We start from the raw sequence: 22,698 nt of genomic DNA, 5'->3' as shown, positions 1-22,698 counted from the left end.
CTTAGGCATGGCCCTGTGCCCCCGGCCCCCAACTCGGTAGGGTGACAAGTACAGCCATTGAAGGTCCAGCATCTCCCATGTGCGCGTTTGACGTCTCTTGGCCTGTTGTCTTAGTCAGTAGTACTGAGTAGTGTACCCCGAATGCGCGGCTTAGTGCATTAGGCACCTGTGTCTGTCCTCTCCGCCAACGGTGTTGACATTGCATGCACTCAACCTGGTCTTCTTTTTTCTCCCCCCACCCTTTCTCTTCATCTTCTTGTGCATGTGTGCATTAGCATCATCAGGCGGAGGAGATTTGGCATCGGAGCACGAGGGAGCTGCAGGACACAAGGCCCCGGTGGGCCCAGGAACAGACACCGAGGGCACCAGTGATCCGGAGGGCGAGGGGAGCACCACGACGGGGACCGCTGGTGAGAGCAGCGAAAGCGACACGTCCTCGGATGGGAGCTCCCTAGGGGTGGCGGCAACATCCGTGCCCCCCGCCTCTACAGGTACAGCCGCCACCCAGCGCACCAGCCCCGCCCTCCCAGCAGCCCCTCAGTCTTCGCTCCGTGCCGGTTCGCCCAGGAAGGCGCGCGTCTCCTTCGCCCCAGGCACCTCAGCCCCTGCCCATGTTGCCCCTGCTGCCCTCAGTGCGGAGCTCATTGACCTGGTAAGGACGCTCATTGTTGGGCAGACGACCCTTTTGAATGCCATCCAGGGTGTGCAAAGGGAGGTGCAACAGAGCTATGCGTACCTGGAGGGCATTCATTCGGGTCAGGCTGCCCATCAACGAGCGTTCACTGCTCTGGCCTCAGCACTGACGGCAGCCATTGTCTCTGTTTCCAGCCTCCCTCTTCTTACTGCCTCCAGCCTTTCTCTGTCTCCTGTTCCTCAGCCTATCCCATCCACACCATCAGACCAGCCTGCACACACCTCAACACCCAAGAGCAGCTCATCCAAACACAAGCACCACAGATCCCACAAACACTCACCCAAGCAACACCCAGATGCAGACATGCCAACAGCCACTGCCACCCCTGTGTCCCCCTCCTCCTCGTCTCCCTCCTCCCTCCCTGTGACGTCTACACTCACACCTGCATGCACCCCAACATCAGCCAGTGCTTCCATCACCACCTCACCCTCCAGTATATTCCACACTCGTGCAGTCACCACCCCCACTGCCATTTACACGTCCCCTGTGTCCTCTCCCACTGTGTCTGTCACCCCCTCTTCCAAGACACACAAACGCAGGCAGCCACCCACCCAACAGCTATCCACCTCACGACAGCCTACAGCACCAGCACCTTCACCCAATGACAGCACACCTGACTCTCCTACAACCACCTCCTCTACCTCCACTTCCATCTCCACTTCTCCTACCCTTTACCTTGGCCCTAAAAAACTCTTCATGGCTACCCTTGACCTCTTTCCCCCCGATGAGCTCCCCCATCCATCTTCAAAGAGTCCCAAGAGCACCGCAGCCACCACCAGCCCAGCTTCGGGTGTCACTGTTGTGCATGGGTACTGGAACGTCACGGTCCGAGGGCGACTGAGCAGGGAGTCCAGGCCAGGTCTGGCTCCCTTAACCTGCTGGATGAGCACCGCTGAACAGGGCCCGCCGTGGAGAAGAGCACCGCTGAACAGGGCCCGCCGTGGAGAAAAGCACCGCTGAACAGGGCCCGCCGTGGAGAAGAGCACCGCTGAACAGGGCCCGCCGTGGAGAAGAGCACCGCTGAACAGGGCCCGCGGTGAAGAAGAGCACCGCTGAACAGGGCCCGCCGTGGAGAAGAGCACCGCTGAACAGGGCCCGCCATGGAGAAGAGCACCGCTGAACAGGGCCCGCCGTGGAGAAAAGCACCGCTGAACAGGGCCCGCCGTGCAGAAGAGCACCGCTGAACAGGGCCCGCCGTGGAGAAGAGCACCACTGAACAGGGCCCGCGGTGAAGAAGAGCACCGCTGAACAGGGCCCGCCGTGCAGAAGAGCACCGCTGAACAGGGCCTGCGGTGAAGAAGAGCACCGCTGAACAGGGCCCGCCGTGGAGAAGAGCACCGCTGAACAGGGCCCGCGGTGAAGATAGGCACCGCTGAACAGGGCCCCGCCGTCTCAAGCACCGCTCCGCTGGGCCCTTCATCTCAAGCACCGCTCCGCTGGGCACCGCCGTCTCAAGCACCGCTCCGCTGGGCCCTTCATCTCAAGCACCGCTCCGCTGGGCACCGCCGTCTCAAGCACCGCTCCGCTGGGCCCTTCATCTCAAGCACCGCTCCGCTGGGCCCTTCATCTCAAGCACCGCTCCGCTGGGCCCTTCATCTCAAGCACCGCTCCGCTGGGCCCTTCATCTCAAGCACCGCTCCGCTGGGCACCGCCGTCTCAAGCACCGCTCCGCTGGGCCCTTCATCTCAAGCACCGCTCCTCTGGGCCCTTCATCTCAAGCACCGCTCCGCTGGGCACCGCCGTCTCAATCACTGTTTATGGTTCACTGTGCCCACCATGCCTCCTCCTTGACCAGTGGAGACTGTCATCCACCTGATGGACTGTGGCTTTGCACTCCCCAGGATGGTCCAGTGGGCAGCCCACCCACTGTAGAGACATTGAGAGACTGTGGCTTTGCACTCCCCAGGATGGTCCAGTGGGCAGCCCACCCACTGAAGAGACTTGAGAGACTGTGGCTTTGCACTCCCCAGGATGGTCCAGTGGGCAGCCCACCCACTGAAGAGACTTGAGAGACTGTGGCTTTGCACTCCCCAGGATGGTCCAGTGGGCAGCCCACCCACTGTAGAGACATTGAGAGACTGTGGCTTTGCACTCCCCAGGATGGTCCAGTGGGCAGCCCACCCACTGAAGAGACTTGAGAGACTGTGGCTTTGCACTCCCCAGGATGGTCCAGTGGGCAGCCCACCCACTGTAGAGACATTGAGAGACTGTGGCTTTGCACTCCCCAGGATGGTCCAGTGGGCAGCCCACCCACTGAAGAGACTTGAGAGACTGTGGCTTTGCACTCCCCAGGATGGTCCAGTGGGCAGCCCACCCACTGAAGAGACTTGAGAGACTGTGGCTTTGCACTCCCCAGGATGGTCCAGTGGGCATGGTGGCTCCTCGTGGATCTGGCGTCGTGGACTCATGTGGCTGTGGTGCCCCCCCCTTCCCTTCCCCCTGAGGTGCCTGTAGTTTTTACATCTGATGCCCCTGCAGTGTTCTCTCCAAAGGACTCAGGTCTCCTGTGTGGGCTTTGCCCTTGTTTCTCAAAACTTTGGCCCACGGACATGATGAATTCGTAGGATGTGCAGGACTTGTTACTTCAGTTATACACTGATGTGTATGTCATTTGTTTTCTTGTGAATATCTTTCATGGTTGTACGATATTTTTCAGGAGCTTTTTGGTAGATAAATATTTATTCCAAATTTGATTATGTCCTAGCATTTTTCTGGGGTGTTTGGGTGGTGTCACTGTGACTTGTTGCTCTGCATTGGTGTGTACATAGTTGGGGGGGGGGGGGGCGGGGGGGGTCGCATATGTGTGTGCCCGTAACCTTTCGTCCTCCCCCCTCCCGTGTGTCGTAGGTGCAGTACTCACCGTTGTCGTCTGCGCCGGACTTCGTACTCGTGGTAGATGAGAAGGTAGACGAGAGCAGGTAGGATGTTTAATTCGGGTTCCATGCTGTCCTCCTTCCTCCTGGAGTGTGTAGAGGTGAGCGTTTTCCCGTTCGTAGTCTGTTTCCGCCGTGTTTTTATCAGCGGTGCTCCCGCCCCGGAAAAGGTGGCGGATTGGTGAGTTGTGATAGTGTGGGCGGTACATTGTCTGCCGCCTGGCTGTTGGCGGTGACCGCTGCGCTGTTTGTTTGTACCGCCGTGGCGGGCGGAGTGTTAAAGTGGCTGTCTGTGTTGGCGGTTCCCGCCAGGGTCAGAATTCCATATTTTTTACCGCCAGCCTGTTGGTGGGTTGGCCGCCGCTTTAACACCGACCGCCAGGGTTAGAATCACCCCCAAAGTGTCCCAAAACAATTCCCCACAGGAAAGGTGAAATTGGAATTAATAGAGGGACGCAGAAAACTCAAGCCAAACACGTTTCTATTAAAAAGCTAGTCACTTCTTACTTGGTTTCCAATACAACAAACCCTTTCATTGGATCCAGAAAACAAGACAGAAGGGGTGGCAGTAACGTTAACTGAAGATTTGCAAGCAATTGAGCCCAAGAGAACATGAAGCTTCACAGTTTGAAGTGCTCTAGAAAAAAGAACCCTGGAGTTCAAAGCATGAGTTTCTCTGTCTACAGCCTCAGTTGCTGGAGTACATAAGTGAGATGCCCTTGCTCAATTGTAGCACACACTGAGTCTCCTAAAAGAGTAAGTTTCCTTTGATTGATCTGAGCAGCCTGACACCTGTTCTGCCAGTTGGGGTGTGAAGTCTGTTAGATTCAAGCTTGAGAGAGAAGACTGAATCAGAGAACAGTTGATGTGTTTAGCAAACAGGAGGAATTCGATCTTAATGGGGTTTAGAATTGGATAGCTTGTTGATATCCAAGGTTAGATGCATTTAATTTAAACTTTGTTTCTCTATATGTTATTGGTTGTGGAGATTTTGTGGTAGAATTGAGTGTCATCAGCATACTAGTGTATCTTGATTTTTTTGTTTTAATCTGTTTTTATAAATAGGAAGTGGCTTCACATTGACACATTTTAGTTAATAGCATTTGCAGTTTGGTACATGCATGTTAATGGTCGACGGCATACACAGTACATCAGGTAAAACGTAATCTTGCTATAACTAACAAGGGTAATATGCAGTAGGTGTGGTAGCATGGTCTACTGTCACATGTATTAAAATAACAGTAGATATTACTAAGAGTTAGCAATACAGATTTTAGAAATTGAGCCAATCTAGAATAAGTGCAGTCACATTCATAATGGTGTCTGCAGTTGAGCCATATGTGTCTACAAAAACAGTTCAATCATTTTGTAATGAAACATGAATAGAAATACCCAAATCAGGGGTAACACATTAATAATTAGGGAGGGAGTTACAGGGCGCAGTTTGTGGTTATTTATCAATGTTATTGATACATCTGTATAGGGGAGTGGAGAGGTATCCAGTGGATCTCATTTTAAGTGTTTGAAAGAGGTAACTGACTGCTAGTGAGTAGATCTATGGTACGTTTTACGGTTCCATGTCTGCAGACTCCGGTGTCATGTAAGTGGTTAAGTAAGTAGGGACTACTGCTCCTCCATATCCGCCTCATTACCCATTGGGGGATCTGACCCGTGTGCAATCATGTCTGTGATGGGTGTGTGTAAATCAGCCAGTACTGCATCCCAGCTAGTGGCTATTGTGTATTTGCGGAGGCCAAGGGCGTCTTCCCGAAGGAGGACAGTGCTCTCCAAATCCTCATTGACTACGACGAAGCCTCGTAGCATGGCGTGTCAGGCAACTTCGATCGGCGTGTGATTAGTCTTTTAGCTAATATGAGACCTAGATCTAAAAACCTCGAGGTGACAGGGTTGCTTTTGGCTCTGTTGAAGAGTCCCAGTATGCAAGTTTCCTATGTAAAGGGGCCTGTGCGGTTCACACAATGCAGCAATTGCTGCATCACCGCCGTTCAGTAGCTCTGTAATTTGGGGCATGACCATAACGTGTAACAGATCAGCATCCAGTAGATGGCAGCGAGGGCAATCTGCGTCCGCTCAATTAAAGTAATGGTTGATTTTAGCGGGAGTTAAATAGGCTTGGTTAATAATATAATACTGGATAAGGCGGAATCTGTTATTGCGCTGCACTTTCAGTGGGCCTTCCAGCAAGTTAGACCATTGCTTATCCGGGTACAGTGTGCCCAGAGTGGTTTCCCAATGGTCACGGAGCAATGTGAGCGGTGGGGAAGAGTGGTGTCATAGAGAGTCTGCCAACCAGCCCCCTAAATGTCTACCGGTGCCAAGCACGTGCAAATACTGCAGGGCAGGTGTGTGGGAGGCTTTTGGGCAACTTCCCCTCACATCTGTCTCAGCGCGCTAGTGATAGAACAATGTACGAGAAAACCATTGGAAGATAAACCATTCTCCTCCCTCAAGGCATTGTATGTGAGGAGAGTATGATTATCATAATGATCCCCTAGTGTGTGAATTCCAGCAACATGCCAGAATGTCAGTTCTGCTGGCGATGTGGTGTGGGGTCCACGTTGTGACCCCCAATAGGTCAATGGCTGATGCGTAGGGAATCGTCTTTCTGGTGAGATAAAGGCTTCTGCAGAAGCAGCTGTACGGTGTATGCAGTAGTGGGGCTTCAAGTATGGGATGTTTAGCACATGGATGGAATAGGTAAAGTATGTCAGGAAGTTTCCATGGTATGAACAATGTGGCTGTTTCCGTCAGATTTCGAGCCGCTAACCAGCAAGACACCCAGTGCAGTTGGGCCACAAGATAATAGAGTTCAAAGTTAGGGAGTGCCAGTCCGCCCTGATTGTTGGCTCTGTATAGCCTGGTAAGTGCCAAGCTGCAGCGGGAGTCATGCCATATAAAGTCATGGATGGTGCACTCAAAGGAGCGAAAAAATGAGGCTGGAATATATATAAAGGGAGGTTCACAAAAAAATAGAGCAGGCGAGCCAGTGCAAATATTTTTAAAAGGGCCACTCGGCCTGTCACTGACACAGGAAGAGTCTTCCAGAAGATCATTTGTGATTTCAGAGAAGATGCCGTGTGTAATAGATTGCCATCTAGCAGATTGTCATCTGCATGGTAGTCCTTGGTTCCAAGATATCTGAAGGTGTCTGGTTGCCATATAAGAGAGTGAGCAGTGGGAAGCGGGCCGGGGTTAGGTGTAGTATTCAAAAATGGGAAAAGATAGGATTTAGATCAATTAACCTAGTGACCGGACAATTCCGTGAAGATGGTGAGTGTAGCGGTAACGGATGTGGGAAAATGTGAGGGGTCGCGCAAGTAAATAAGAAGGTCGTCCACATAGATGAATACCACATGTGTACCATCCCCCATGGGTATTCCCCACTCATGTCCCTGTGCACGAAGGCTATAGGTAAGGGTTTGATGGCCAGGACGAAAAGGAGTGGGGACAGGGGGTATCCTTGTCCTGTGCCTCCCTCAATGTTGATAGGGGCAGAAATCAGAGGCCCTGTTCGCACCCTGGCCGTTGGTGATGTGTATAATAGGTGAACCATGTTCATGAAGCGGGTTCCTAGTCCCATCCTTGTCAGGACCTCGAGTAGAAAGGGCCATTCTAGCGAATCAAAAGCATTCTCCAGGTCAAGCACAAGGCAACCAGCCTGGGGTCATCGCACTGGTGCATGTTTTAGGAGCTGAAAAAAGTGTAGTAGATTAAACGATGTAGCGTGGGTTCGCACAAACCCGTTCTGATCCTCGTGGACCAAGTTGGGTACCAGCAGGCCCTGTCACTCCTCTATGATCTTAGCCAGTATTTTGTAGTCAGAATTCAAAAGTGCCCACAGCCTATACAAATTAAAGTGTGTTGGTTCTTTGTGTGGTTTCGGTAAGGAGATTCGAAAAGCGTAGCTCAGCGAGTCAGAGAGGCACTCTATATCTAGCACTTCCTCATAGAGATGGAGCAGGTGGGATGATAATGGGGAACATGCTTTGCAAAATTCCGATGGTAGCCCATCGGGGCCAGAAGTTTATTGTCAATGTGATTGGTTTGTTACAATCCAACCGCTGGTCCAGCGTGGCCTGAGGTAAGGGTATCTCAGATAGAAATGAGTCAATAGTAGCTGAGGAGATTTCTCTGACAGCGGTATAAGCCGACATAGTGATATTACAGCTAGTCATGAATTCCTCATGTGTAGAATAGTGTACCTGCCTTATCTCGTAATGCTTCTATAGGGTGCTGGGGCATATCATATCTTATTAACCAGGCTTAGAGGGAACCAGCCCTATCAGCCATTGCATGCATCCTGGCTAAGTGTGCGGCGTAATTCAGACAGCATAATTTTTCTAGGAGTATCATATGTTCTTTTTGGGCCGTGACAAGTGCCAGGAGGCTGTTAGGGTCTTGCACTACTTCATTCTCCAGATGTATCAGTTGTTGCTCCACTGTTGTTACCTCCCCATCTAATTTCTTACGTTTTTCCATGTCAGCCCCATACAATGGCCATGAAGGGCCACCTTGTCATCTTAAAGGTGTCCCTCTCCGTGGCGCATGTGTTTACTGAGCCCTCATTGATGTCAAAGTAGTCAACTATCATGTGACTGGCGCACTTTCGGACGCGGGGTCCTAAAGTGCCGCCGGTTGCAGCCGCCATATGGGTACTGGTGGGGGACCGGGGTCCCAGTCTAGTTGGAAATACTGAGGATTATGACCCAAGTGTGTTCGACCCAGATAATCAGTTTGTGTTACATATTGTGCAAGGTTAGTGGTGCAAAGTAGCCTGTTGGCTCATACTAGTGTATCTTGATGTTGCTATCTGCAAGGATGGCTTCCAAGGGTTCCATGTATAAGTTGAAAACGATGAGCACCAGAATGGAGCCTGCAGCGAAAGGGATAGTCGAAGACCTGGTAGTTACTATCTAAATACATTGCTGTCGGTTGCTGAGGTGGAATGTGAACCATTGTAGGATTGTGGAGTGTGCCATTGAAGACCTTGTGAGTTTCCAGGGTATGGTTCATTGCTAGATGGTTGACAGTTTCGAAAGCTGCGGACAGGTTGGGCAAAACTGGGAGGCAAGGGCCATTTTTTTGTTCGGGAAGAGGGCATTAATGACTATTTGGAAAGTATCTGCTTTAGCGTTGCAGGTTATCTGAAACCTGGATAACAGTCTTGAAGTAGGTTGTTCTTGCTGATATGTTCCTGTAGCTAGTTGATTACCGCCTTCATGAAGATTTTTCCAACAATGCAGGTGGGTTAAATGTTTGAAGTTATCAAGGTTGGCTGGATCTAATGTGGGCTTATTTAATAGTGGGAGCTTCTATCCGGGTTTGAGGCTATGTTGACAGTGTGGATAAGGTGTGTGAGTGCTTCTCCTTGCAGTTACTTGATGATGGAGTGGCTAAGCATATCACCTTTGTAGGAGCTTTCTTTGAGTTTAGAATGTTAGAGAGATCTGAGTTTTTCTCAGCAATGCCTTTCTCACATTCCCTTCAGATAGGCAGTCAAAGAGACTAGGGGCCAGATGTATCAAAGATCCGTTTTGCATTTCTTAAATAGCAAATTTTAAGAAATCTCTATTTAAGAAATGCTAAATGGGATGTATGAAATTTGCGATTCGGTAATAGCGATTTCTTAAAATTCGCAATCGCTATTATCGAATCGCAATTAGAGAATGCGACTCCATTCATCCCCGTGGGCCCATAGGCCCATAGGTGCCAAAGGTTTTGCATTTCCCAATTTGCGAATTCCAGTTAGGAATTCGCAAATTAGGTAATACAAACCCCCGGGTGCTGGGGGCCTAAGGCCCCCTCTGATGCACCCCAAAAAAATATTTGTGGGCATGTGAAGCACACACATGCCCTAGGGGCATGTGTGTGCTACATGTCATTTTTAAAAATGCATTTTTTAAAATTGCACATGCTTACCACCAAACTTGAGTTTGTGGTATTTGCATTTCCTAAATGCCTAATTCGCATTTAGGAAATGCTTGATACATGTGCTTTGGAAATCGCAAATAGGAATTCACTATTTGCGATTTCCTAACTAGAGAATCACAATTTGCGATTCTCTAAATGGGGTCGCAATTTAAAGGAATCGCTATTGTTGCGATTCTTTAAAATTGCACTGCAGATGCCTTTCATACATCCTGAAAGGCATTTTTGCATTCGCAAACGGACGAATTGTGCGATTCGCACCGCTTGCGAATGCAAAAAAGTTTCATACATCTGGCCATTGATGCCATGGGAATGAATGTATTTGTTTCAGGATATCTTAGGTTATACATAGCGAACGTCTATGCCCATTTGGTAATTGGCAAAACTCGACCTTATTATTGTTTCAGACCACGTGAAAAGCCCCTTACCAGCTTGTGAGTGGTGGCTTGGATGCTTTGAAGCAGATCCTGAAGTGTGGTCTGGATTGTACGGGTATCACTGCCAGATCAATAAACAGCAGAGCTACGTCTGGTTTATTGGGCCTAGCCTTGCCCGCAAGACAGTTCAGCCAACAGTACAGAAAATTCTTTGACCATTTGAGGTCAATGAAGGTCTAGAAGAGACAACATTTTTAACTGACACCCAAGCAATATACTGCTCATTTCAGAGCAGGGTGGACCTGAGGGACACCATCAACACTTAGAGATCCAATCTCCACTATCTTTTGCCAGCTCTCCTGCTTCAAAAATTCCCTGAATCCCCACCTCATGCCACCATCTTCCGGTTGGTGGAGGGTCTTCTATATATTTTTCTACCAATTCAGGGAGGATCACAACATATTTCTCATTCATCCAGCTGATCCACAAGGGTTAGGCCCTACCGTTCCCCCCTCTGGATCACACCTCTTCCACCAGGACGTGCTCTTTTACACACTTCTCAATTTCAGAGGAAGAATTCCTTGCCTTGTTGAAGAAGGAACAATAGACATGCGCCTCTGAATGTTTTAATCCCTTTACCTCTTCATGCCCAAAAAGGTGATTTGACACCCATCATAAATCTCTGCCTTTTAAACTTGTTCATTTGGCAGGACAAGTTTACAATGTTAACCCTGAGCCATGTTTTGTTGGCCCTTAATGCATGAGATTGGTTAGTGTCCCTGGAACTCAAGGATGCCTTCTTCCAACTTCCAACTCTCCTTACCCACATAATCTGAGATTCACTGTGAGATCCCAGCACAGTTATTTCACAATGTTGCAGTTCGGACTGACAACGGCATTTCATGTTTTCATAGAAGTGCTGGAAATTGTGGTGAGTTGAGTCCCATAATGAGGGTTCCATGTATTTCCATACTTGGGCTAATGTCTGGAGAAAGAGCTACAAGGTTGTCATGTCCGGTGGGCAGAGTCATGACTGAATTCACATGGCACCACCTGCAGCGACTTGGCAGCACTGTACAGCTATTGGTACGAAAACGTTTTTTAAGGATCAGTCTAATACCTAGAAGGGAGATTCGTAAGGTGAGCGATCTGCAGGAAGATAATATATCTTCAAGAAATAACATCAACAAAGGCAAGTAACTTCTTTGTTAACTTTGTTGATGGTTTATAGGGGCATAGTGACCTTTATAATGCTTTACCTTACATGAGTCATGGCCAATCCCCATATTCAACAATGTTAATAAATATTATTTCCACATCTACCATGCACACATATACCAAACACACTCACACCCAGCATCCCTCTTCAACGATGGAGCCTACTACTTAATTCAAATTCATAATCATTTCTCTTAGATGGCTTTCACTAAATATCTACTATTAAAAGTCATATTTTTTCTTCATGTTGTTTTCTTTTTGGAATCAGTATTTCCTTGTTATATGTGTAGTTTTTCTGCAGGCTGATTTGAGTATCACTAACTCGTACCCCTGTTTTGGAATTATTAAAGTAAAAGGGTTTGTTGTTACTTGAAATCCCCAAATCAGAAGTGATACATTTTATTTGTAAAAATGTACCTGTAATGTAAGCACTCTAATGGTACTTCTTGTTGAAAACTCTTTTGATTAAAAAAATTCAATCAATGGGATTTTGTAGTCAGTAGTATTCTTACACAGATAGGGAGTCATTCCGACTTCAGCGGATGGAAAAGGCCATCCGCCGATGTCCCGATGGTCAGGTTGCCGCCAGTGAGGCTGCCTTCTTGTGGCCCCAATATGAGTTTCCCGCTGGGTCAGCGGGTAGCCCAGCGGGAAATGGCCTACAACATTGACCCTTGCACATAATAGAGCCAGTGGCAGTGCTGTAGTGTGTCGGGTGCACCAGCACCCGTCACAATGTTCCCTGCCTGCAAACCAGACAGTGAACATCACGACGGGGCTGGCTGTGGGAGGGCCAAGTGCATGGACAGTTCAAGGCCCCCCAGGAGCCCTTTACACCCCTCTCTGCCAGCAGTTACATGGCCTTGCTACCGCCATGTAACCTCTGGCAGAGAAGGGAGTCGTAATCCCCAGGGCGGTGCTGCTTGCCTCCAATGGAGGAAAACTGGCGGTGCTGGCGGTCCGACCGTGGCGACTCCGCCTCAGTCGTAATGTGGTTGCCGTACCGCCACATTGGCGGTGGTCCGACTGCCACCACCACCACCCTGGTGGTCTTAAGACCGCCAGGGTCGTAATGAAGCACATAGGGCCTGATTCTAACTTTGGAGGACGGTGTTAAACCGTCCCAAAAGTGGCGGATATACCACCTACCGTATTACGAGTTCCATAGGATATAATGGACTCGTAATACGGTAGGTGGTATATCCGCCACTTTTGGGACGGTTTAACACCGTCCTCCAAAGTTAGAATCAGGCCCATAGTGTCTGAGGTAGTTAGATTTATGGGTTGGATAATAGGTGTACCGCAGTTGTTTAGGATTCAACTTGTGCTTTGTTCCTCTCAGTTTTCTCTTAGTCATAATTGCATTGATATAGTTGTATCTGTGCAATAAAGATCAAGAAGTTAACAGTAATTTTTGAAAGAATAATGTGAATATGAAGTGCCTCCTAATGTTCACTGAGAACACTATGAAAGTTGAAAAGTGAATTTTCTAACCCTATTTTGTAATTAGTATTTAATAATGAACAGGGATAGTTATGAAATAGATAGTTCAATGCAAATTTAACCATTGACTTTAATTATGCATATAATGATTAAATAAAATAGTTAAAAAGTGTATTGAAACATCCTTTTTCTGAAATGCCATAACCTTTGTCTGGAGTTGCTCACACATTCATAAATACATACATATTTAAAGCAAACAAGTACAACCTGGATATGATGCATAACCTGAACTACCTGCCGGTTGTATCTCATGACTTCCCTTAAGAGTCACTTGATTAGAGACGGGCTGGGCAGTTCAGCAGACACTCAGTTAAGTGTTTTGAGATACATTAAAAGTAGATCAAGTAAACAGGTGTGCAGAAAAGGTGATAATTTCAAAACATGATGTCCTAGTGTCACGTCTCCCTTGAATGTTCCATGATATCAGTTCTTCTGTCCCAGTGCCATGAACGTCTCTCTTAGCCTTCTGTGGAATTGGGTTTGCCTGCAGGTTTCCAATCCCAGTATCAGAGATCGGTTCCATGATATACAACTCTGTAATGCTACTTTATCAGTAAATTTCCACCATCTCAAGAACAGTAAATGATCCCTCATATTACATTCCAGAGCACACCTGAAAGCAAAAAAATGAGATACATAGGCTGGAGAGCTGCATGCCTCTGAAATATGGTAAGTGAGAGCTCCCATGAGGAGCTTTACATTGCCGAAACTGAACAGACCAGTGTAGATTACAATATTATAGCCAACTCTTGTTAATGCACTTAAAAAGATCACGGTGTGGCTTTGTTTGTGGTGAGGAGGAGCAATTGCATTCACCAGTGTGATATTTGCGACAAATTCCCCTCACCGCGATGCCAGCTTTCTGTGAGATGTCTGAGGACTCAAGATTAAGGATCTCGAGGAGAATCAGCGCTTCACATGGAGTTAGTGTTACTAACTTACAGTTGCCCCTTGAAGTGTTTATTCCTTTTTGTGACCACTTTTAGATTGTGTTTGCTGGAGTCTCATGCAGGTGGTGAAGATGGAGCACACATGACTATTTTATGTCCCTGCTCTGGCCTAAACCTGTCACTATCCTGTAAGCCTCCACTAATCAATTCATTATCTCTGTCTGCAGGATGATGACTATGACCCAGTTCCTGAGATCCGGCGTGATCACTTTGAGGAAGCCATGAAGTTTGCACGCCGCTCTGTCAGCGACAACGATATACGCAAATATGAGATGTTTGCGCAGACGCTGCAGCAAAGTCGTGGCTTTGGGAACTTCAGGTGAGGATTGTATAGAAAAGCAAGTGATTTTCAGGAAGTTGTGGAGTTTGTAACCCTGCTCAGCTCCACAAATGTATTGCCTACTAACCTTGTATCCCCAAGTGTATTCAATCACCCTTTTTGGGCTTCCCTTTTGTCTGTAGTCCCATGTATTTATTTCACCCACATCCTTCTGTTCTGGTTCTCATTAAGAGGAACACGTGTTAGAATATTGGAGACTGTGTGGGGATTTTAGAACACTCATTTTATATAGATGAAAACTATAAAGTATGCGTCAGGCATTATTAAATGCAGATAAGCACACACTAGCCTCTTCGTGGCAACATTTCTGATTTTTCAAGTGTTTGGATTCCACGTAAATGTAAAATACAATAAAAAAGCAAGATTGGAGCCTAAAACCTAACTTCATAGCTTAAGGATTCCAAATAAGTATACAAAAGAGGTTAATACTGCCAGGTAGGTAGGACTGAAAATACACTTCCCTTCCAGCATCTTCCACATCCCAGCATGTCTTGTACTGACAGTTGCCTCACATAGTAATTGCTGTTTGTTTAACTTGTTTGAGATGGTGTTAGAACAATGTTATGGGTTTTTATCGCCCTATGTGTGATAGAATACTTTCATATACATACATATCTATTTCTAGTTTCACACAGCCTCTCTTTTTCCTGTAAATAGTTCCATCTGGTTTTGACATCTTTACAGTGAATTGTTTCTCTCTTGTGGTGTCATGATGCCTTCACATTTTGTGAAGTACTTCTCCTGTGGTTGGAAAAAGGATGCAGATGATTCACACTGAGGGCCTGATTCACAAAGGTAAACTTACACTTTTGTTTGAGTTTACCATTTTATTAGTATTCACCAACTCCCAGTTCATTTTTACTAACAGTAATTTGACAACTGTGGATACTCTGCAGTAAGGACAGAGAACTCCACACATAAAGGAAATGACAAGCCTATTTTATTATGTGCGGAGTTCACCGCTACAAGTCTTTGTAGTCTCTTTGCCATCCATGCTTTCTACTAGTGAATGTGAATTTTGTAAAAATATATATAAAGAAATCTCAAAGACAGAGCAGGCATAATTTTGAAGAGAAGCTGGAAGACCTCAAGCACAAAGAAGGAGCTGAAGAAGCACACATGGAGGCAGGGAAATGTACCCCTTCCACTGTGTCCTTCTATTTCCCACAAGAAATGTACGCAGAAGTAGATCTAGGGAGAGAAGACACTGTGGAAGTCATCACCATTAGCACCATCCCCAACTTTCCTCTTTGACGTCAAGAGTACTGACTTTGAGAATGGGCACTGTTTCAACATGGTCACCCTTGAGAATGATCAGGAAGTCAATCACGACACAGCATCACTCAACATCATCCCTGAGAGGTTCATCATTAGTACAGGAAATCTCACCAGCAGTGCAAAGGATGTCAATATCTCCACTTCCAGGAACTCTTTCATTGTGTATTGTATTATAGGAGAAACTGTGCAGACTAATCTACAGCCTCTTCAGCTGTTATTGCTGCTGTCAAATCCAGCAATAGCTCTAGTTTCTCTGTCACAATAGACAAATGTGTCTCTATTACACAACTGACTACTACAGCATTTAGTCACTGTTCAGCTGTAAGCCAGTATGGTTGGAATTCCAATGTTTTTTCCTTCACCTCCTCCTCCCATATCAGAGATTCGTAGGCTTGCCTTGAGACATCAAGCACCATTTTCACAGTTGCATAAACTACTTCTCCTCAAGCCAGAGAAGTATAAACTGGAGACCCACCCACCTCCTCTAAGAAAATAAATTTATGGAATATACAGTGACTTTACTTTGCCCTCCTGCTCTGTGACCTCACCAGCATACTCTTCTTCATGGATTTCTCTGGTCGTTTAAATAATGACCTAATATTGCATTGAAGATCCTATTCAGACATTGGACTTTGTCATCTTGAGGACTTTGCAGCCTACGATCCCTGCTTATCCTCTTTTGCCATTATTAACTGGCTTTGAAGAGGTGACCCTGGAGAAGTTGCTTACTCCTGCCACAACCAAAATTGCTGCCCACAAAGCATAGGTCTTCAGACCAGGACCCTGCCTTCCTTTCTGTGGATCCCAAATACTATTCAATAATATTATCTGCTGTTGGAAAATGATGTGCCCTAGCTCCAGCTACTGTATGCCACCAGCAGGGAAATCAGAAGGTTAGATCTGGTTAGTATGATGTATGTGGCAGTGCTGAACATGCCCTCAAATTAGCTAATACTTCTGACCTTTTATACAGACTTGACTTGGAGTTGTGAAGGTCAGGTGCTTGATAGAGAAACTGCAAAAGTACAGAAATCAAGATTTTGCTAAAATGGATGATGAAGGTCTTCTGGTTTCTAATCAGATGATTAGTGTATCTATATACAAAAAAATGATGCTCAGAAAAAAAGTATCAACCTTCTCTTTTTCCTGTGTTCCTTGTTTGGCCAAAAGCCAATGAAGAAATGCGGCAACTGAAGAGTGAGGATGAAACCTTGAAGATAGATGGCTTGGGGGAAAGAAATATATTCTTCAGGTTCAGTTATAAGAAGAGACACAGGACATTTCACCAAAGACAGTTTAAACCTTTTCTGTAGTCTTATCTGGAACAGCCACTTGTGCAGTACCATTAGCAGCTTACTCCTTACCAACAGAAATGAGACAGTGAAGAGACTCTCCTCAACAGTCCATCTCAGCTGGGGAGTCTCAGTATGGCTCAAAGCAATGTCTCTCTTACCCCTCAACCTACATATGCCATTCTGGAGGTTGAAAGTGTAAAACAACATCAACATGAGAAGCAAAGCTCTGGATGGAATTAGAAAATGTACTCCAGCATGTTAAAGGCACTATGTGAAGTTTTCCTCACAATAAGCCAACTGGTACCCTCTTCCATGTTTATCATTTTCTATTTTCACTTTAGTTTGTATGTCGATTCTGAAGGGTCACCTGCTGTAACAACAAATTAACATGGTGTACCTCTTTCTGAGAAGTAGCTTAACAAGTGGATGCTTGGTTTTCCAAATACTGCAAAGGTCACCAGTTCACTTGCCATCGTGCCTGGTCAAAACGCAGTCAGTTTGTATACTCAACCTCACTCACTCACCCACCATACTCACTCACCCTCCCCAACCAGAAGCCATAATTAAGCAAATGACACAAAATTCGCTGGAACACAAACTCCTGGCTAAATGGACAACTACATCTCTCTGACATGGAAGGGCACAACAAAGACAATTAAGGGAAACTCCTGCTACTTTTGAAGATTATTTTTATTTCCTAATAGGGTTACAGTTTCTGCTCCACACAATCTGTAAATAGAGACATAAGTATAAGGAGGTTGGTGAGTGCTAAGAGGTTGTCCTTCACATGTATATCAATCTGTTGTTTGTGCTCAGAGTGGAGAAGCTTTAACTCAGTGATACATTAAAGCTAATGCGGATACGTTAAACCTTTGAGAGATTGTGTCTTTATTTGGGAAGTTCGGTCTACTGTGTTGCACATTTTCGTAAGTTGCTGATTTATAGTTCAATGAGTCCTTTGCGACAGCTGAACGCACTGCTCAATCATTCTGCTGGATTCAGTTCCAGTGCAAATCCCACATGGGAAAAACAGACAAAATATCATGAGAGGCTAGGATTGATATATTGTTGCAAGTAGTGTGTGAATTTGTCGCCTGTGAGCACACTCTAGGAAGAGAGCATTCCAAGCAAACACTTCAGGTGAGTGTTGCACATGGTTTTGTACTTTGCTGCTTTAAAACGCCACTCACCAGGTCGAGAGTGCAGACTTCACATGCCTTTTGTGATTCAAAGGGTTTTTTGCCCTCATATCAATTAAAAAATGTTTACTTAGATTGGGTGATCCATTCGCATGGATCAATGTGCCCTCTGTTCTCCAAACACCAGGAAGAGCACGCATAGATATATTGCATATATCTCACCTAACGTTCACAAAGAAACAGAGAGATCCAGTGATCATTCCGGCACTATTGTTTTTAGGCTATTTCCTAGCAGATATAAAAACAATTAATTTCTGCTGACAGAAAGACAAGTATTAAACGATAATAATGACTTATGCATAAATGAAAATTGATTTACAGGCAGTTGATGAGTTCTGAGGGTATAAAAGAGAGTGTAGGAAGAGCGGGTGTCTAAATGCATCACAAGATGGATATGTGCTGCAAACTTGTACCTTTATATCCAACTGCTGAAACATCGTGTGAAAAACATCACCATATGTACCCACTAAACAGCCACATCCACAGATCTCTTATACCACACAGAACAGGGACAGAAAAGACCAAACATACATAGACTGGGGATATTAATGAGGCCCTACATAAAGTAGCAAAGGCATGCTCATCTGTTAATATTGTACAATTAAAAAGGGCATTGGCATACCCAGAAAAACACTAGCACTGACAAGCAACACCATGAACATTCCACCAACAAATGCCTGAAACACATCTAGATGACCCTTTAAATGAGTACTATTTGACATCAGGCCACAACCATTCTAGCAGATCTAATGCTAATAGGACCAGCCTCAGACCTTCCAAATCCCCTGATCGCAATACACACTCACTCCAAGTGCAAAAACAATGCATTAAGTTCTTGCAAAGGAATCACGAATAAGGAGAAGGTTTAACAACTTCTGCCAAGCAAAAGAAAGACACACATAATGGACTCACCATCATGTCGCACAACATATACAACATGTTAGATTAGCTGAACTTGAACAGAGATGAGGCAGAAGGATTATAATGAAGGCCATAGACCTGCACAAACACTTTGTGCCAGGATTAACCACACTCCTAATTACTGATATTAGAACCCCAGATACTACAAGCAAACCTAAACAACCATACCATATGTTTGCATTTCCACAAGGACTTTCTCAAATGTATAGCAATGATAAAATACCATGTCCTCGCGACAACAGACATGATTTCTAAAATGTTTTAAGAATAAAATGAGCAGCTCAGACAATATCATCCTTGTGTTTTTATTGTTATTGGGGGAGGTCTTCCCAGTACAGAGCAAGTAGGGAAGGATTACAAAGAAATACAAAATGATAAGCTTACAATATGGGAAAAGCTAAAAAAGGAACTTACACAAAAGTATTGCAGCCAGTTAAACCTCCTCTCTTCATAGTAATTTGACCACTTTCTGCAGATCATAACAGCCTTTACCTCATTACCCATAGTACGTGACCTGGGCTGACTAGGGGAAAAATACTCTGTCGCCTGGCAGAAGTATACCTGTAGGGTTAGTGGCAGAGGCAGTGGAGACGTACATAGGCCTAAAAGAAACATGAAGGAATAACCGCAGGGAGATTTGGGGATGTAGAACAAAATACTTTCATGGTCAGACCTGCAGAGGGCATTATCAGACCATGGTATAAAAACCAGTACCATGATCAAATGCTGCAGAGGATTGCAACCACATGGCCAGGGATTTGGAGCAGTACACATGGCTGTTTTAAACCTGAGGATTTCATGTTCCTTAACACCTCTGAGGTGTTTTAGCAGTCTGTGACAGTGACAAGTCCCACTTGCCGCCATTGTTTACGAGCAGAACAATGGGGTCGAGCATAAATAAAGGCCACAATGCAGGGTCACATTGGTACATGATACTGGTGCACCAAAGACAGTGGTAACACGTGATCATGAACAAACAACCAATAATGTACACCATGATGTTGCAGGGCATACATGGCCCACCGTATGAATCATCCATCGAAACCTTAACAGTTATATCAGGAACCAAATTACAGGTTCTTACAGAAGTGGCAAAAGTGGGGGGGCGGGGGCAAAATATTTGCTTGGGGCAAAAGATAGGCATCACAATCTTGTTGTAGGTATGTCCAATATGAGCTTATGGCAGTGGCCTCTGGGTATACGTTCAAACCAACTCACATTGCCATCACACCCTCAGACACAAATGAATGCATCCACCCAAGTCACTCATACAACCACTACACACCAGCGATTCCCAAACATATTTACAACAAACAGGTCAATTACGAGTGAACACAAATTGGACATCGACAGGTTCAAATTACAGACAAAGATTAATAGTGACAGGTCCAGTACAATAAAATGATACTATTCCTACAGACAGCATACCTAGCATTGCTCTCACATATGCACAGGTGAGGTTCTATGGAAAAAAGACAAATACCAATAGACAACAAGATTACTGTTTATGAGTAGATTACCACAAGCTAAACAAAGTTCTATCCTCCCTGGCACAGATAGTGGCCTCTTTTCCCAAACGAATTCCAAAGAACCCTAAGGCAACAATATACTCTTCACTTGATTTGAGCAATATGGTTTTGAGTTGTCCTCTTATGGAAAGTAGCAAAGAGCATACCACCTTCCACTTCTCTGAGTTTCTGTATTTCTGGAATATGTTTCCCCAAGGCCTGAAGACATCACCAACCATTCTTAATAGGATAGTAGTAGAAATCCTTGCAATTTTCACCTGCCACGGAAAAGTCAAACAGTATATATGTGTTGATACCACAATTAATGGAAGGCAAACATTATCATTGGGGTTGCTTTTCAAAGACTATCCCCAGTAGAAAAGCGCTGCACCAGCTGCAAGTGGAGTATTTTAACTATTCCAAGTTCCACACTACATTATACTGGAAATGAAAAATTATTTTTAAGATCGATCACACCGCACTGAAAGTTTCTTATATCAGGGAAGCTGCATCTATGGAATGCCAGCAGTGTCATAAGAGCCAAACGGGCAGCTACTTTACAGAACAGAGACATCTAATGTCTTCCAGTCACTCCTTCTAATCCCCTCTTGACTGCTGTCTCATTACAGGGCACTACTCACAAATGCACTGTAGAATCACTAACATGTCTCAATCAATTTTCACACCATGTCACCAGGAAAAAATCCAGCCCATATACACAACGTATGTGACAGATGTAAACTCATGCTTAGAAGAAAACACATTTTTGAGGCATTGCGATATATATCATGATCTTCTACAAGGATGATAATTGGCTTACAAAAGCATAGCTGAAATCAGTGCAGTGTTAGATGTTCTATAAAACAATTGTGCTCTTCATATCTGATAGGGACTTCTAGCAACAGATTCCTAACCTTTGAATTTCCCCAGGTTGCAGACTGGATACAGAAGATTTTTAAGCAGTATCCCTGTGCACCAATATGTGGCATTGTACGACTCTGTATCAGCGGTGACCGCAACAGAAGTTAATGTGCGTGGTACCTATATAGACGCCACCTTGACATGCTGACATCAGCTCTTTCCTTTCCACCCCAGGTAGCAAGGATACGTATTGAGCTACCTCTCAGTCATTTTTTGACTGGTCGTTTTCTTCATTTTGTCACACCTTTTTGTGAGATTTCATCTCCTGGTGTGATGATGTCACCCAAGAAACTGGCTGGTTTCAAACTATGTGCCGTCTGTCGTAGGCAAATGTTGGTGACAGACTCCCAATTGGTGTGTTTGTGGTGTGGCCCGGGCACAACTCCATCTGCACCCAAAGGCACTGAGGGAACAATCCTTTATGCTCCTCACTGCCCAAAATAGATCAAATCCAAGGTACTCAAAGTCCCCTTCACATGGCAGTTCTGGGATCATATTAAGAGCCCCTCCTGCAATTCCTCACCACACTCAAAGTCATCTAAAAAGTCAGGTAAGTACCACAAGCACAAGAAGTTCAAACACTCCTTGATTTTTTGGCGTCAGTTGAAGTTAACAGGCAAGATGAGGAAGTATCAGCACTCTAGACCTCACAAGTCGCTGGCGCTTGAACCTGGGTCTGCTCTACACTTTTCAGATTTTCCTGGAGCCAGAGTGACCCTCACTCAGGAGAAGGAATTGTATGAAGCCGTGCACCATATGTTTGGGCAACCCAGTCCCTCTTGAGCTGCCTTGGGCCCCAGGGGCATGGGAGAGGCCCCCACTAGGACCACACTTGCGGTTTCACCCTCAGCAGCAGTTGGGCCCCAAGAATCCACCACTGGATCCTGAGTGGAGCCGCCAGGGAGCCGAGACTTTCCTTGTCCCCGGCTCCTGTGGCGACGCCTTCGGCACTGCCAACTCCCCTAGATGGGTCCATCCCCATCGTCATACCCGACTCAGTTACGCAGACAGAATGGTGTCATCTGATGCCACATCTGGCTCCGACCGAGGGCATCCTTCCCAGACTGGAACCAGTGCCTTGTTTGATGGATAGACCTGATGAGAGAGGGGCCTATGGACCCAGTTCAGAAGGACAACAGGTATGAGGAACTTTGTGAGGCCAGTGGGTTGGACACTTCACCTGACACTGGCCTGGTCTCCCCTCCTACTTTGGCTACAGAGGAGGCAGCCTCTTTTGCAATAGTGGTGCATAGGGCGGCTGAGGTTCTGGACCTTAATCTGCCTTCAGTGGCAGTCAAGACTAATGTCTTGACAGTGGTGCTTCAGCCTGAGTCACCACATCACAACCCCTACTCCCATTCAATGAAGCCCTGTGGACGTCCTTCTAGGGGCCTAGGTGGAGCCCTGCACAGTGGCTCATCTGAAAAGGACAATATCCCACTGCCATCGCCCTGCTTCTGGGAATCTCAGTTTTCTCACCTAGAATCCCACACAGGAGAGTTTGGTGGTCCATGCCTCCTCATCCCTCATTCACCCTGGTGCATTCCCTACCACCCCATCGGATAGTGAATCCAAGGTGCTGGATACCTTCGACAAGAGAATGCTTTTTTCCTCCAGCCTTTCATTGCAGTCGGTGAACACCGCATGCCTATTGGGCTGTTATACCCATAAA

At 46.1% G+C, this 22,698-nt stretch overlaps 1 protein-coding gene across 2 annotated transcripts in view; it reads left to right on the top strand.

The window, feature by feature from the left end:
- The window catches only part of LOC138292866 (transitional endoplasmic reticulum ATPase-like), a 187,998-nt gene that overhangs the window by 132,171 nt on the left and 33,129 nt on the right, over positions 1-22,698 (top strand). Inside the window, exon 17 of one of the 2 annotated variants that reach the window (XM_069231705.1) lies at positions 13,732-13,883. In XM_069231705.1, coding sequence (XP_069087806.1) covers positions 13,732-13,883 — 152 coding nt within the window. Of the gene's footprint in view, positions 1-13,731; positions 13,888-22,698 lie in introns of those variants that run through there. The other variant, XM_069231706.1, reaches the window with a different exon arrangement.

The sequence above is a fragment of the Pleurodeles waltl genome, chromosome 4_2 (genome assembly GCF_031143425.1).
Source record: "Pleurodeles waltl isolate 20211129_DDA chromosome 4_2, aPleWal1.hap1.20221129, whole genome shotgun sequence".
NCBI classification, from domain to species: domain Eukaryota; kingdom Metazoa; phylum Chordata; class Amphibia; order Caudata; family Salamandridae; genus Pleurodeles; species Pleurodeles waltl.
The sequence above is the reverse complement of the archived record's forward strand: the minus strand, read 5'-3'. Positions and strand labels throughout refer to the sequence as shown.